The following is a 15923-nucleotide window of genomic DNA, read 5'->3' on the forward strand; positions in this document are numbered from 1 at the left end:
TTTTCTTACTAACTCGTAGTTCACTCGCAAGGTTCTCGTACTGCACTCCCCCCTAATCGCCTGTTATCGTATTGTTTTCGCATCAAATCGAACTACATTCCCATTCACTCGGAGGACACTCGGGGAAGACTCGAGAAACAATCGCATGTCCTCATATAATACTCGGGGTAGATCGTTGGGTATTCGTTGCATCGCAAGTAATACAAAGTTTTGCGAGTTTTGCACTCACACTGTACTTGTACACTGTCGCAGTAAATCTTTGACATTCGTAGAACACTCCAGGCACGTAGCATCGTTTTTGAAAGTGGGGGGGGGGGGGGGGGCAGACCCATCCAAAAAATCTTGACAAGCAAAAAAAAAAAGGAAATTTAATTTTTCCATCCAAATCATCAAATTCCTAATCCGGGGGGGGGGGGGGGGGGGGGGGGGGGGGGGGGGGTTATATTCAATTTGACTACTCATTTCCTTATTTTCATATCAATTTTTTACTAACTTCCAAAAAAGTGGGGGGGGGGGGGGCAACTCCATTATAATTCATTTTTTTATATGTTAATTTAAAAAAATTTGTAGCTGCGAGAAAAGGTGGGGGGGGGGGGCAGGCCCCCCTGATGCTACGTGCCTGCACTCGCAAAACTACGTGGTACTTGCGATGTTACGAGCTATCCTACGAGCTTCCCCGAGTATCCTACTAGTTTCTGGGAATGTTTCACGAGTCTTCCACGATGGTTCGAATCTTCAAATGAGTAGGAATATAGTTTGATTTGATGTAAATGCAATATGAAAACAGGGATGTGTTTGAGGTGATTGATGGCAAGTGCAAAACGAGAACTATGAGTTAGTACGCAAATTTGAGAATGGTCAGTGTTTCGCAATATTCTTCTTCTTTTGGTTACAAAGTACATCGTTCAGTTACTTCATAAGTTACTTACAAAACCTAGCATACCGAAAATTTACACATATATACTTATAGTTTCTCCTTTCTTCTAGAAATGAATTGTGTTCTTTATCTATAATCTTATTCAGGAAATAAACTAAATATCGTTGCTACTTGTATCATGTTTATTTCAACAATTCCTGAATTAAATGAATATCACGATCTACATGTTATAGGACAACTATAATAAATTAAACGTCAGTCAACAAATTATTAGAAAAATTTTAATTCACAAATGCAAACACTTAAACGTTTTTTATATATAACTTAAAATCTCAATATGAACTGTTTTATGTACTAACATTATTTTGCATGATAATCACTTTATCAATTAACACATCAGATATATATTCGTAAAAAAAAACAACTCGTAACTATTCGTAAGAAATCGTGTACAATTTCGTAGTTACTCTTAAGAGTATCATATAAAAATCGTCTTTCATCTGCATTCTAGAATGAAGATAATGTTCAACGTGCTCGTTACTAAATCGTACATAAATCGCCACAATTCGTCCTGTTATCGCACACTCGTCTTACATTGTCGGACAGACATCGTACAATGTAGTCGTGTTGCAAGACTGGCCTGACGAATATTGGCGATTATTAGCAATTCGTGGGCAATCGTAGCATAAATCGTTCATGAGAGTGTGACAGGGCCTTAGGACCTACAGATTCGAAAACGGTGAACACGCTACCAACTGCAAAGTTGGAAAAAGGTATTTCATACAGAACAGGTCCAATGTACTAGAAGATCGATATACAAAATAGAATATGAGGTAAATAGTTTGGACGGGGTTATATTACATGAACAAATAATGAACAATTGTAAATTTATTATTAATAACGCTTTAGACAATCGTTACACACAAAGTCAGTTATCATTTTGCAATAAATGAGCAAAATTGGTATTCTTAGATTCTTTCAACAGCCAGTAATTTGTTGTTATAGTTTGAAATAGCTAAGACTGATAAGGAAATATTGAATAATGAATCAATCTGTTGTTCTTTAAACAATGAAACCAATGAAAACCCATGCTGTAGAAAACTGTCATAGGCACGAAGCCGCGGATAATCCACAAGTATGCACTTGCGGGCCTGTGAAAAAGAGAACTGAAAGCAATGGGTCGTTAATTATTTATCACAAACCGTACGAATATGAACACAATATGCATATACTTAAACTCTAAACTCCAAGAGTTTGAAACCGTGTCAATTATAGATGATAATACAGTTGAGCAACATCGCAACGTCCAGATACCAGGATTAGTCGAGACAGCACGGTGAATAAATGAACAGTACTTGACTGATGAGACTAGTCGTAGACGAGAAGGGGGCATTCATGTAGGTAGGTTGAATCATGTGACTTTTTTTGCCAAGTGAGCGTGTTCTCTTTATACGTTATCATCCTCTCAACGTCAGCGATCCTGATTTTTCTCGTGGGTGTTTGGACTCGGGACCCCCGACGTTGTCAGGATATTGCTAATTTAACTGCAAGTCTGTAGCTTGCTTCCGGTCTGAAAAAAATTAGGATGAACGACGTACCAGATCGTCCATCCGAATATTTTCAGACCGGAAGCTACAAGCTTGCATGAAGTGCGCGACATGCCAAGACTGCCTCAAATCTTCTGATGATGCTGCGATACAAAAAAGTAAATTAGTACTTTAATAGTTTATTTTCTGACGGGAACGGTCAGATATAAGTTATAAGTTTTCTCTGGCCTTTGTTGAACAACCTTACGTTAACTTTCTTTGAATTTTCAATTCTCTCCAAAGAACCACTGGATTAATCTTAACAAAACTTGTCACAAAGCACCCCCCCCCTCCCTTTTTAATGTTGGTGTTGTTTTGTTTCTGTGTTGTTTGTTTGTTTGTTTTTTTTTACTAAGAAATACCTAGAAGTATTACTGTGTGTATTTCGTGCTGTGATGCAGTGATCTGCAAGTGAGTTGGTATGGCAATGTATTTTTTAAACAATAAATGAACCGAAAGTTAAGAAGCAATGGGGAATTCATACAGTTTTTGATGAAAATAGGAAACTCTTTTCTCCGGAAACAATAATGAATATAGCTTTATGCAATGAAGCGAACTGGTCAATTTTAATCAGAGATACTCCTGTTAGTGGTCTAAGGTCTGTTATTTACAGTTTTGCCAAGACACGTGGTATCGTTTTTGAAAGTGAAGGGGGTGGGGTGGGGTGCAGACTCATCCAAAAAGTCTTGACAGGCAAAAAAAAAAAAGACAACTTCCCAAAATCATGGTTATCGTAATGGAGTTAGGGTAGCTTATACCTATAAAACTTCAATTTCACTATTTTATAAATAAGTAAAGCCTGCGAGAAAAAGTGGGGGGTGGGGGCAATTCTACGTGTCTGTTGTAACGTAGCAAGAATTATTGTTTGTATCTTACTTATTCGTCTTCAAATAAAAGGACTTAGACATATCTTGATGATTTGTTGCCTTACGCGAGGATTGTAGCCCAGAGGCCTCTTTTCTCCTCTCAAAAAGCGCAGTTATTTAGGTAACCGCACGTGCGAAACTTTCACCTCTTTATTTGCTTCAACGCCATGCAGTAGTTGTAAGATGTCCCATCCCATCCCATCGTAACATTTTGGTCCCTGGTAAAACATTCTTTTAGGATTTCGCTCGAGGTATGGGATTCCCATCATATGGAATGTGCGGATCCAGAAAAAAATTCCAGGGGGGGGGGGGTCCGAAGGGCAATTTTGTTTTGTTGGGGGGGGGGGGGGGGCTATTTTTGTATTTTTTATTTTTCCGGACCCCCCCCCCCCCCCCTCCCCTAGATCCGCACATGCAGGGAATTACTTGTTCATCATTCAGTATTAAATTACAGGTTGTCAATCATACACGGAGTGTCTCTCTACCTTATTTCACCACTTGCCCGCTAAGCTTTATGACTTTATGTAAAACATTGCAAGAATTTCAATATTTAATTTAAATAACTTTCAATGATTTGTTATTTACATACGGTTAAATTGTAGAAAGATGGGGAAACAAAGTAGCAAACTGAAGCCCGAAACATTAGAAGATCTAAAAACACAGACCAATTTCAGTGATGCCGAGCTCCTAGAATGGTATAAAGGATTTTTATTTGAATGTCCTACAGGAGAACTCTCCGTAGAAGAATTTCGCAATATATACAGAAAACTTTTCCCACATGGAAATGCAGAAAAATTTGCCGAACACGTCTTTCGAGCGTTCGATGAAAATCGAGATGGAAAACTGGATTTTCGAGAGTTCATTTGTGCAGTTGGAATCACTTCTCGGGGAACACTGGAGACCAAAGCAAAGCTTGCTTTTAGGATATATGACTTAGACAAGGACGGATACATTACTGAACATGAAATGACGGAAATTTTAAAGGTAAATTCAGAGAGAGAGAGAGAGAGAGAGAGAGAGAGAGAGAGAGAGAGAGAGAGAGAGAGAGAGAGAGAAAATATTGTATAGTTGTAATGCAATGCACCATGACCTATATTATAATTATTTTAATCCACTTTCATACAAGATGAATATTTAGGTGAAGTTTAACATTAATTTTGGGTACCCTTCAGGCCATGTACAAAATGACAAGAGAATCCCAGAAAGGCGGCCTTTCAGCAGAAGAGAAAACGAAAGAAATCTTCATGAAAATGGACAAAAACCAAGATGGAAATCTTTCTATGCAAGAGTTCATTAAAGGCGTGCAGACGGACGTCTCCATTTTACGCCTCCTAACCAGTGCCTCAAACACAGGTTGAATGGGGATCATTTCTTTATACACGTTATCAAAGTTGTTGCACATTATGTTATATTTATGAGAATGTACAATGGTCAAAGTGAAATATGTATGTTTCTGATGATTTCATCTAAAAACACTCTTGTACAGTGTGAATACAGTTAACTTCTACAGAGGAGCTTTAAAATACCAGATGCCAGTAACCTGGTTGTATCGCTTTCAAGATGAACTTAAACTGGAAACTGGTTTTAAAATCATATAGAATTATCCAATACTGTAAGCAAACTTTCATATGCTGCATTTATTTTGCAATTTTCCAGTTATAATCTGGTTCACAATGACTGATCTTCATGACGAAGTCCCACAGGGCTGAAAATATTTTCTCCTATGCGATTAAGTGTTGGTTTACAATATTACTTGTTCATAATACAGACGCTTTATTAATCCCGGTGAAGACATGCAAGTTCAGAACTAAAGTGTCTGGATTAACAAGACTCAACTGCAATTAATTAACTGTATGTTCAAACATGCATGAATTTCTAGCCTGACTTTGTAATGCACTATTTAACATTTTACGTCATCTCCAGTCAGTAAAATGATATATTTTTGATGAGTTCCATACTAACAATTTATCTGTATACTGGAAATATATGTAAATTATCATAATGGACAGGTTAGTTTTAAATCCCCAGAGTAGCTGACACTCAATGTTGTACATTGTAAATAACTTTTGGGGAAAAAATACCCATCACATGTCTTTTGTATACTTTTAATCAATAACAGCACATTCTATAAAACTGCATTTCAATTGTATCAATATTGCACTTCAATAAATCATACAGTACACATGATTCAGCGGTTTATGAACTACCAAGCAATATAAAGTCATAAATAAGTCAAGCTCACATTCGATCCATTTCCCAGGATGAAAGACAAATCAAATGCGACTGCATCAATAAACTTGGAGGAATGCACTAGTCTTGAAATACTGGTAAACTTTATAAAAAAAAAGTTAATTACTAAAACTATTATCAAGCTGGTATATTGTTTTCTTCTCTGGGGAATACAGAAACTTTTCATTAAGTGTATCCTCACATACTGGTAAAATCGTTAAACAAATAGAAGAGACACAACATCCAATTGATAAATATCAAGTTACGTCCCTTGAAAGCCTTTATTTGAGTCACGGGATCAGCCGGGGATTATCTACCATGTCAGGGATTGGAGTCATTGTAGATAAAGACAGAGGCTAATTCATCATGTTCGTAGGTTCTTTTCAGGAAATTGTCAGTTATTCTAAGTCCTGATATTGTCTAAAAAAGAAAGAAAAAAATAATTTTCTTTATTGAAAAAAAAAAAATTCTTTTGACTGACGGAATGCAATATAAATGCATCTGAGCACATAAGAAGAATTTTAGCTATAAATATTTAAAATATACTGTATACAGGATTATTTTTGCCCTTTTACACTTGCAAACTGTTTCGCCCAGACACAATATTAAAGAAAAATTGATACTCTTTCTATAAATACTTATTTGAAAATTGTTTTGAAATAATCTTGTCTTAAATTCGCCCGCTGACATCGAGGGTGAAAGGGGCGAAAATAAAATGGGGGCAAATATTTCCATGTATGCAATAATGCTTTAAACTTCCATTTTACACATTATTCTCTCTCAAAGAATTTCTTTCTAACACTTCTCAAGCATGAAAATCTAAAACAGACTAATTACGATAAATCTGACCCCACCACGTATAGAATTTGGCCTCAGTGTATGGAAAACACAACATGAGATACCCTAGATCATTTGAGCTTCTCGTACTGTACTCTGACACTAGCCTTCGTGACAAATTGATTTTTAATGCCCTAATTTTACCTGTAGTCCTGGAATGGTGGCAATCAGGGTGAGTCTCAGGTCCAGATTTTCCTTTGGAGCGAGTTTGCCCAGCTGTCTTCCAGAGATCCCTGTCCACAGCAGTCCACTGGGCTGGTTGTTTTGGAGGGTGAGGGTTAAATCCATGGTTCTTTCACTGAAACATAATAAAATACATATGTTCCAATATTTCAGATTGAATGATGTGAAGTCCAGTTAAGAAGGCTGGATGGCCGTGGCCATTTTTAGAATATATCAATATCCTTGAGCAGTGTTAAGATGGAGTGCGATGTAAAGAGATATTGGAAAATATTCATATTCTAAATTTTATATACAGTCAAACCTCATTATCTCGAAGTAGGTGGGACGATTTAAAAAACTTTGAGATATCCGAGTATTTGAGATATCAAGGGTAAATTACTTAAAATATAAGTGGTTTCGGACTTACAAATAACTATGATATATCCACTGTATTCGAGACATCCGTGTTCGAGATACTGAAATTCAACTGTTTTTGGATTTTTTATTCTATATTGAATAATAATTTAAGGTCAAACACTCCACATTCAAAATCATTACATCTGATGGGTAATTTGTTGACCATCCAGCCTCCTTAATTAAAGCAGGAAAAAAATTAAGTGGAGTATTCATGATATATGATCCATAAATCAGCTAATAATGACCAGGTTTCATGACTGATCATCTTTATACTGAGGTTGATTCCAGGAAACAAAGATGAAACAAGAATCGAAAATTATCAGATAACAAGAAATAACTTACCAGCAATTAGTTATCCTACAGATGAAGTTGAAAGAGGACTCCAACACGACAGAATCTGGTGTTTCCTCCAGAGTTACTTTGATGTCTCCATATCCAGGAGCCTTTTGGAGTTTAAAAAACAAAGCACTGATATTAAAAATCTATTTTATTAATCTAAACATTCCTCTATAAAAATTTGAGGTAAGAGTACATGCTTATAGACATAAGAAGTTTTTCTTTTTTCAACATAAAAAGTTTGTAAAATGACCAAAAAATCACATTTTTTGTATTACAATTAAAATGGTATTACTTTTTTTCATGTTAAACGAAAGTTAACTTTAAAAAGTACAAGTATACACTTGGACTAACCTTTTGTTTAAACAAGAGGCCCATGGGCCACATCCCTCACCTGAGGAACAATAGGTATGATAAAAAAAGCTTAATGGAGTCATATTACAAACTATCTGGACAATGTACAATAATACAAGTAGATTCTGTATAAATAAAATCCATCTTTCCCCTGGATATTCTTATGTTTATAATCATTAGTCCCCTTTCTAACAGGATGATTTTATAGTCATATCACATGTTGAGTATTGCAGTTCTCAAAAAGATCCTTAACAATTGTTTATATATGGGATATAAACCTACATCAAACTCTGAACCTTCTTGTGAGGCCGAAGAATTGTCCTGGGGCCAAAGTCTTAACAATTATTAAGAATCATCTGGCTGATTAGTTTCTGAGAAGAAGATTTTTAAAGATTTACTCTACATATTCCTATGTAAAACCCATTGTGGCCCCACCCTACTCCCGAGGGTGTCATTATTTTCACAACTTTAAATCTACACTACCTGAGGATGCTTCCACACAAGTTTCAGCTTTCCTGGCTGATTAGTTTCTGAGAAAAAGATTTTTAAAGATTTACTCTGTATATTCCTATGTAAAATGTGGACCCCCCATTGTGGCCCAAACCTACCCCCGGGGGGTCATGATTTTCACAATTTTGAATCTACACTACCTGAGGATGCTTCCACACAAGTTTCAGCTTTCCTGGCTAAATGGTTCTTTAGAAGAAGATTTTTGAAAATTTCTCAAAATTTTTCATTAATTTCTAATTATCTCCCCTTGAAAAAGGGCATGGACCTTAATTTTTACAACTTTAAATCCCCTTTGCCTAAGAATGATTTGTGCCAAGTTTGGTTGAAATTGGCCAAGTAGTTCTTGAGAAGATGTTGAAAATGTGAAAAGTTTACGGACAGATGGACGACAGACAAAACGTGATCAGAAAAGCTCACTTGAGCTTTCAGCTCAGGTGAGCTAAAAACAAGTTCAAGTCCCTATTGTTTTGTGCCCAATACACTTTCTATCCTAAATACACTACATGGTAACTAGCTGATCAAAGGAGGATTCTAACATTAGCCAAAATGCATATCTTTTAATTTATTCGAGTATCCCAGTTTAAATTGTTCTGGTGTTTCTTGTAGCATAAAAACATAATGGTCATTCCTCTACTACGAATGTCATGTGCATAATGCAATTGCTGTATTTCAGCTTGTGTACCACAGCTTTCCTATTCATGCCCAATCCATAAGGAAAATGGACAACTTTCTACATCTAAAATTAATTTTGAACTCAAAAAGCAACAATACTAATTTACATTGAAACCCCTTTTTCTTTACAAAATAGCCATGTAATCAATCAGCTATTAAACCTTTTAAAACAAACATTCAGAGAAAGTGCATTATATGCAGGTTTATTTTGTTGCATAATAGTTTAATAGAATTTCTCACATTTAAACCCTAATAGTGTTTCAATTACTGGAACCTGTGAAATGTAATTTCAGTGGCAAATTTTGTACCGTAGTATATTCATTTAGTGGAATTAGGTGTCAGCTATTTGAAAGTGAATTAGCATGGAAATTGAAAGTTTTCTCTCAAAGGTCTAGTTACATTCTCAACACAACTTCCTTTTTTACTATATTTGTTAGAGGGATCTCTTATTCAAGTTACAACATGCAGCATAAATATCATAGTTTTGTATTCTAGTACCGGTACTTGTTTCAAATAATTTGCCAGAATTACATTTTCAATATCCATTTACTTCAGCTTAACAGTTCACTGTCTGTAAATGAGCTGGCAGTTTCAATTTGGACAAAAGGTTATCTTGGTGTGTTTTTTTAAACCAAACAGTATGTCACTTTCAAAAGAAAGGGTAATAAAAAGAGACATCTTATAATTACTTTTTAATTTACTTTTGACCAGAACAAAGAAGCAGAATGAGCTATAGCTGTGGACACAGAGGACATGCATGCATGCATGGTGGGTACACTGTGAGAAAGGGTATAGTGATGTCACAATTGCAGATTTGACCAGGATTTGTGGGAAACAATAGATTTATGCTGACCGAGTTTATTTGGTCATTTGACAGATCACCAGAAAGGGGTGTCAATAATACTATGCTATGCAGTAAATAAAAAAACAAAACAAAAATATTTGCCATGCTGTCCACTCATAAATATGGAACTCGTGAATCTTATGCGAGTCATGTCATTATATAGCTCTAATTGTGACAAATGAATGAAAAAATATATGCAACAAAAAAATGTGTGTTTTTTAAAAGGAGTATATTCTAAGATTTATGGGATTGCAATGCATTAATGTGTTTGAAATATTCGACTTTGATCAGATAATTTGTTTATCTATTAGAAGCAGTGAGGCCCCCCCCCCATTCATCAAGAACATTTTATACAAGGGACACATTTGCAGGACTACCATGTGCTATGGTAAGAAAAATAATATTCATTCATCACATTGAGAGTTATCTCTCTTACTAGAGGGGGCAATGTACCTTAAAATGATTTTTTTCCCCAAAAAACCTACAAGACTCTGGGAGCAATGGGTGTATTTCTAAGTACATTGAAACACATAGAACTCACCACTCTTTGTAGCTGACTGGTCTGTAGCCGCCCACGTTCCCCTAAGTTGGTCTTCCACACGATGTCGATTTTGCCGATGTCTGTCACTCCCTTCATGACCTTGTTCTGCTTTATGACTTCGGGTTTGGGAACCAAGCAGTAGAGATATTGACGGATGTCCATGGGGTTCAAGTAATTAACCTTGCCAAACACCATCTCCTTTCTGGCAGAAAGATAAATCTATTAGCAAATCAATCATTATATTGCACAATAATGCCCGTCTTAAAAAAAAAGCAAGACATAAAAATGTCCAAGTATGATATTTTCATAGCCTCCTCTACAAACTGATAAAGAATCAATTTGTTCCACTCTGATGCTGAGACCCAATTTCAATATATGTTATGACAGATCTTTGTAGCAATAAATGAATATCATTTGACAGGACATTGACACAAAACAGTGGCAGAAAAATTGACTTTCAAAACTTTCCTAGTAAAAGCAATGCAAAACTTAGACAGAGGGGAATAACTCTATCAATGAGTAGTGAGCTAATAAAACTTTATACTCTTAATAGCAAATTTTGAACCTTGTACAATACAATATCTGCTGAAAAATTCTACTTTGCCCATTCCAAGCTAAATCACTGAAGTCTGTCTGTCTGTCTGTCTGTCTGTCTGTCTGTCTGTCTCTCTCTCTCTCTCTCTCTCTCTCTCTCTCTCTCTCCTATACTTACTGATCCTTGCCCTCAGCATTGTTGAGCGGTGTACACAGATACTGAGAGGAGGGTTCTAAACTGACGTGGTCCATGTATATTGGCCCTGGTGTAATATTCTGGATTTGGGCCTCCAGATAAACTTCATCTGACTGCACAGAGTAGAAACCACATGTTGTTAGAAAAGAGAATTAAAGAAAGTAAAGCATAGAGCAACTATGATTCTGTTTGTTTTCTAAATCAAGCACCTTACACCAATGGAATGACAGGAATAGGAGTTAAAAATGAGCTCTTTGTCTACAACTATCAGCTGATAAGTTTCCAGTAAAAGTACTGTATCAAACCAGTCTAGCACGCAAATATACTTTAAAATTGTGGTTATGACAGAAATCTGAAAATGACTTTCATGGTTAACATTTTTATTCTCATTTCTACATCACAATCTCTCATAAAAACTAGTAACTTTGAAAAAAAATGTAATAGACATAATGAAGGAATAAATGTCTTGTTTTGGGGATTTTCGGATGTGAATAAATCAAATGTTATCATGTTGTAATTTGCATATAAACCTTTGGGACTTCTGCATAAAATTACCATTATAGGTACATTTATAACAATCAATTTATATTACCATATTATATCCTGAAATCCTGGCAGCTATTTCTTATATTTACATTAATTCCCTTTTCTGTTTTTGTATGATAGAAAATACCGGTATATTTTTAAAATTTTTAATTATGTCAAATTTTGCCAAGCACAAACAGGCTATAGTTAACTTCAACTGATTCAAATTATGTTATTTGGTAAAGGTTAAAAATTATAAAAAAAAAAAATAAATATAAATTTCATGAAGGGTAACAAAAATCATTAATTTATCTAGTGATAATCATAAAATTTACATTGTAGTTATATTGTAGTTTTATCTCTCACAAAGACATTGCATTGGAAAATGTTAAAATATTGTTAGAAAGATATTTTTCTGTTTTTTTTTTAAATATGGTTACCACTTCATGTATACTGTTCTTAATTTATGGCATTAATGATATATGTTAAATTACAACAAATAATTTATTGTCAGCGAAATGAAAAAAGTTTTATATACAAACATTGACTGCTGCTAAGAGAAATAACTCTCACTGGGATAATAACTATGGTACCATAATATTCCTTAATAAAAATAATATATGCTGAAACTGTGTGCATTTCAATTATAATTCAGAGTTCCTGTTTAAAACCATCATGGGCATATTGGAAGTACATTTCCATATTATCTTGTGAAAGAATAGAAATTAACTTCAAAATTCGTAAAATATTAGTATCAATGTTGACCAATACAAGTTTGAGCTTTTTAGAGTATCTACGGTAAAAATTTTTAGCACAACAACAAATAAAATCATTAATTTATTTATAAGTTGTTTTAAATTTTAAGATAAGGCATATGGAAAATCAAACTCATTAATTTATTTAAGTGTTATTATAACTTTTAACATAAGGCATATGGAAAATCAAACATATGGAAGATGGCCTCCCCCTCCCTTTATCTTCTGTTGTAATCTGAGGAGTGGTGAAATAATTTGGCAAAAATCATAATACAAGTAAGGTTATAACAGTTTTGTTCTTATTGAAAGATGGCCTACCTATCACAAAGCCATGTTTTTTTCTTCACTATAATCATCATTAACTTAAATATTTACCCCATAGGAAAGGTTATTGCAAAATAATAATCATTGTCCTTAAAAACAAAATTTTAAAAACATATTCCAGTACAAAAAGTAGATCTATACAAACATTTTATCAGAAAATGTGTACATCAAGAATCTGTGTACTAACATCATTATGCATATACATTTTACAGAGCATAAATAAAGAAATTAAGAATAAGTATGTTTTTTTAAAACAAGCAATACACAATATGAACTTTAAAATAGAGTTTATCAGTAATTCCCAGAGAGAGGTTTGAGTGAGCAAATTGGATAAAGGGAAGGGGATAGGATAAATAATTTTGGAAGCTCTAAATTTCACCAATTCTACAGAATTTCCCATGGAGGCTCCTTGTCACACAAAACAGGGGTAAAAAATCTTGAAATATAATATATCAAAAAGAAATTACAAATACCATCATATATGCCAACAATCTGATACCACAAAGCTCACGTACGAAGTAGATTTTCCACATACACGTACTCTGCAGTCAAGATCAGACAAAAAGCGAAAGTTCACGACGAGAGAGATAGAAACATAGACAACTATATATGCATGAAAGATATGCAATGATGTGTATAGTAGCTCTAGATGTGAGAAGAGTAAGAAGTGCAGACTTACTACGTGGTCCTGATATGAAATCATAAAGAATTACCGGCATGATATCTATGGTTATTACATGAGTGCTTGTACTTGACTCTAATGACTATAGGAACAGGTATCCACACTCTCCAACAAAAAACAATAACAAAACATAATGCCTGAGTTAAGTATATATGTACATGTAGTAAACTCTGGCTATCAATTGAAAATATAATTTTTAACATCATTTTTGCTTATCCCTGCTTTTTTCTCTCTCTTTTTCTACTGTATGTTCTAAGAATAAGAAAAAAAAAGCTGAAATAACTCAGGAAAATTGAAGAATTTTTGTGTTTTCTTTACCCCCCCCCCCAAAAAAAAAAAAAAATTGAGGAGCACAGTAGTGAACATGCTTCCTGCAATGTTTTGGTGTTACCTCTGCATTATAGAATTTTGTTTTCACATCCAGTGGCTTCAAGACCTGCAAACAAAAAAAATAAATTAAAAAATAGGTTATCCTACTGAATAAATGCATAAGCTGCTGTTTTTTAAAGTGATAGTATCAGTTACATCACCCAAGAATCCCATGCACTCTGTACTAATGTTAGACAGATTTTTGCTTTTAAAATCATATTTTTTTATTCTAAAGACTGATTCATCTTTCTCCCCACCTGGAATTTGAAGAACTTTCTAAATGCCATCTTTTCATAATTGTTGGTTGTGTAACTAACAGCACAAACAAGTCTACAAAAAAAGATGTAATAAAATAACCCAGATCTTAGAAATTTTTATTTTTCAGTGGTTATGACAATGCAAATGATCAATCTTTGGACATAAAGCTGATATTCCTAGAAATGTCAATATGCATCTTTAAAAAAATTAGCATCAGAATTACGCATTAAGTACATTCTTCCATCGATGAGATTTTAAATCAATTTTTTTGTTTTGGGAGTCCTTTAATAACATGAGTCATGTTTTTGTTAAAAGATTTCTTAAAACAACAGAACTTATTCCAACAACCAAATGACAATGACAATGACAATTTCTTTATTCTCTGAACTGCATAAATAAGAGTGTTGAGAGAAAAATCACAAAAAAATTTGAACAATAATACATGTACATATAATACATACATTGTATGCATTGGAGTGACAATACAAAAGTGAAAAAAAAGGGAAAAAGTATGATTAGCAATTAACCTAGCGAGCTAACTCTCTCAATTATATATTTAATGAATTTACACAGATTAATCAACAATTTTTTATTATTAGTATTAAACATTTGGTTGTGTGTAGAAGTATGAAGGTATGTATAAAACTCTCTTATCTTTAATTGTTATATCTGTACAATGAAACAAATAATGAAATTAATCTCCTATCTCAATACAGTTACATATGGTACATATACGGTTTTCACGAGGTATATCGTACCATCTACCTCGTTCTATAGGCAATTTAGCATTACTTGGTTTAAAAGTACAAAAAGATTTCTGATATTTGGAAGGCAGGTCTAATAAGTATTTTTCCAAGGATAATATGGTTTTAAAAATTCTATCAATAATAATTCTTTTTGATGAATTATACATTTCACCAAAAGAACTTGATTCAACGAAATAGACAGATGTGTAGCCTAATTACATGTAGTTAAGTAAATTTGCCTACAAGAGTAAAGTTAATTACATGTGGGTGCCAAGCTCTTTGACCTCGTGGTGTATGACATCATCGATACTCTGATCTGGTCCTAACTCGTCTGTTGCCGGTACGTCTGCTCCTGACAACATCAGTCTCTGGGATGTCGTCTGCAGGTCAATCTGGGGAGAGAAAAAAAAGCCCAACGTCTGCAAAATGTCATTGCCCATTTCATTAATTATTTCAAAATCAAATCATCGCTATCTAATCATGTTCAAGAATATCCTGTGAAATCAATAAAACCTGTTCAACAGCAAATGTCAAAGTTGTAAACTTTTATTTTTCTGATAAATGATCATTTATAATTCATAGAATTGCAATTTTTCCTGCTATCTGCATTTTGGCCAAGGACCTAAAAAAAAAAAATGATTCCAATACGCCCACCAGGGTGAGCTTGGGTGGTACACAACGCCTTGCTAATGCAATGTAATGAGATCAAGATTTTCCAGGTCTTTTGGTTCAGAGTGCCTTAAAACATTGCATCTCTGCAAGTAAGGAGTATGTAAGGTGGTTTTTAGGGATGGTAGTGCATGAAATACTTTGTTGACAACAGAACTCTTTATCAAACACAGAAATCGCAGGCAGAGAAACATGTATGACATCACTATTGTGCACTCAATTGCCTGACCCATTGTAAAACTGCAATTTACATACCACATGTATGTTTACAAACTTTGAGGTAAATTGGTACATTTCAGTGACATTTAGTTCATTAAGGTAAGATCATGGACCAATATTGAATAACAAACTTAACATACAGTTAAGGGAAGGGAAGGGAAGGGAAGGGAAGGAAAGGGAAGCTAAAGAAGAGGGGTGGGGGTCAGAAGTAAAGTTTATATGATGTGACATTAATTGATTGTGTAAATTTTAGATAAGGGACATAACATTATTGGCAATTGAATTTGCTTCCTCTTATAATTAAACAATAGAAATATAGTTATGGTGTAATAAAATACTAAAGTGCTTGATAATCAAATTTAAATTAACAGTTTGAGGGAGAGGAATCTTCATGGAAACTATGTGAAACTTTTGA

At 34.3% G+C, this 15923-nt stretch overlaps 2 protein-coding genes across 5 annotated transcripts in view; one reads left to right on the forward strand and one right to left on the reverse strand.

The window, feature by feature from the left end:
* The first annotated feature begins 1239 nt into the window (after positions 1–1239).
* LOC128165510 (neurocalcin homolog) lies at positions 1240–4838 on the forward strand. 4 transcript variants are annotated; one of them, XM_052830131.1, is made up of 4 exons: positions 1240–1710; positions 2153–2274; positions 3932–4313; positions 4502–4838. In XM_052830131.1, the coding sequence occupies exons 2-4, from the start codon at positions 2240–2242 to the stop codon at positions 4685–4687; spliced, it is 603 nt and encodes a 200-aa protein (XP_052686091.1). In that variant the 5' UTR covers positions 1240–1710; positions 2153–2239; the 3' UTR covers positions 4688–4838. The 4 variants fall into 4 exon arrangements, with proteins under 4 accessions (XP_052686091.1, XP_052686090.1, XP_052686094.1 ...); XM_052830130.1 differs by lacking the exon at positions 1240–1710 and having other exon boundaries at positions 1891–2274; XM_052830134.1 differs by lacking the exon at positions 1240–1710 and having other exon boundaries at positions 1897–2278; positions 3936–4313.
* Positions 4839–5418: 580 nt separating this feature from the next.
* LOC128165509 (trafficking protein particle complex subunit 13-like) overlaps positions 5419–15923 on the reverse strand; it is a 44698-nt gene continuing 34193 nt past the window's right edge. The window contains exons 4-11 of the mRNA XM_052830129.1: positions 14882–15012; positions 13874–13946; positions 13639–13683; positions 10944–11074; positions 10232–10433; positions 7317–7417; positions 6540–6693; positions 5419–5978 (exon numbers count right to left, since the gene is read on the reverse strand). Of these exons, the coding sequence (XP_052686089.1) occupies positions 5880–5978; positions 6540–6693; positions 7317–7417; positions 10232–10433; positions 10944–11074; positions 13639–13683; positions 13874–13946; positions 14882–15012 (936 nt within the window). The 3' untranslated portion in view covers positions 5419–5879. The remainder of the gene's footprint in view (positions 5979–6539; positions 6694–7316; positions 7418–10231; positions 10434–10943; positions 11075–13638; positions 13684–13873; positions 13947–14881; positions 15013–15923) is intronic.

This window comes from Crassostrea angulata, chromosome 10 (assembly GCF_025612915.1).
Source record: "Crassostrea angulata isolate pt1a10 chromosome 10, ASM2561291v2, whole genome shotgun sequence".
NCBI classification, from domain to species: domain Eukaryota; kingdom Metazoa; phylum Mollusca; class Bivalvia; order Ostreida; family Ostreidae; genus Magallana; species Magallana angulata.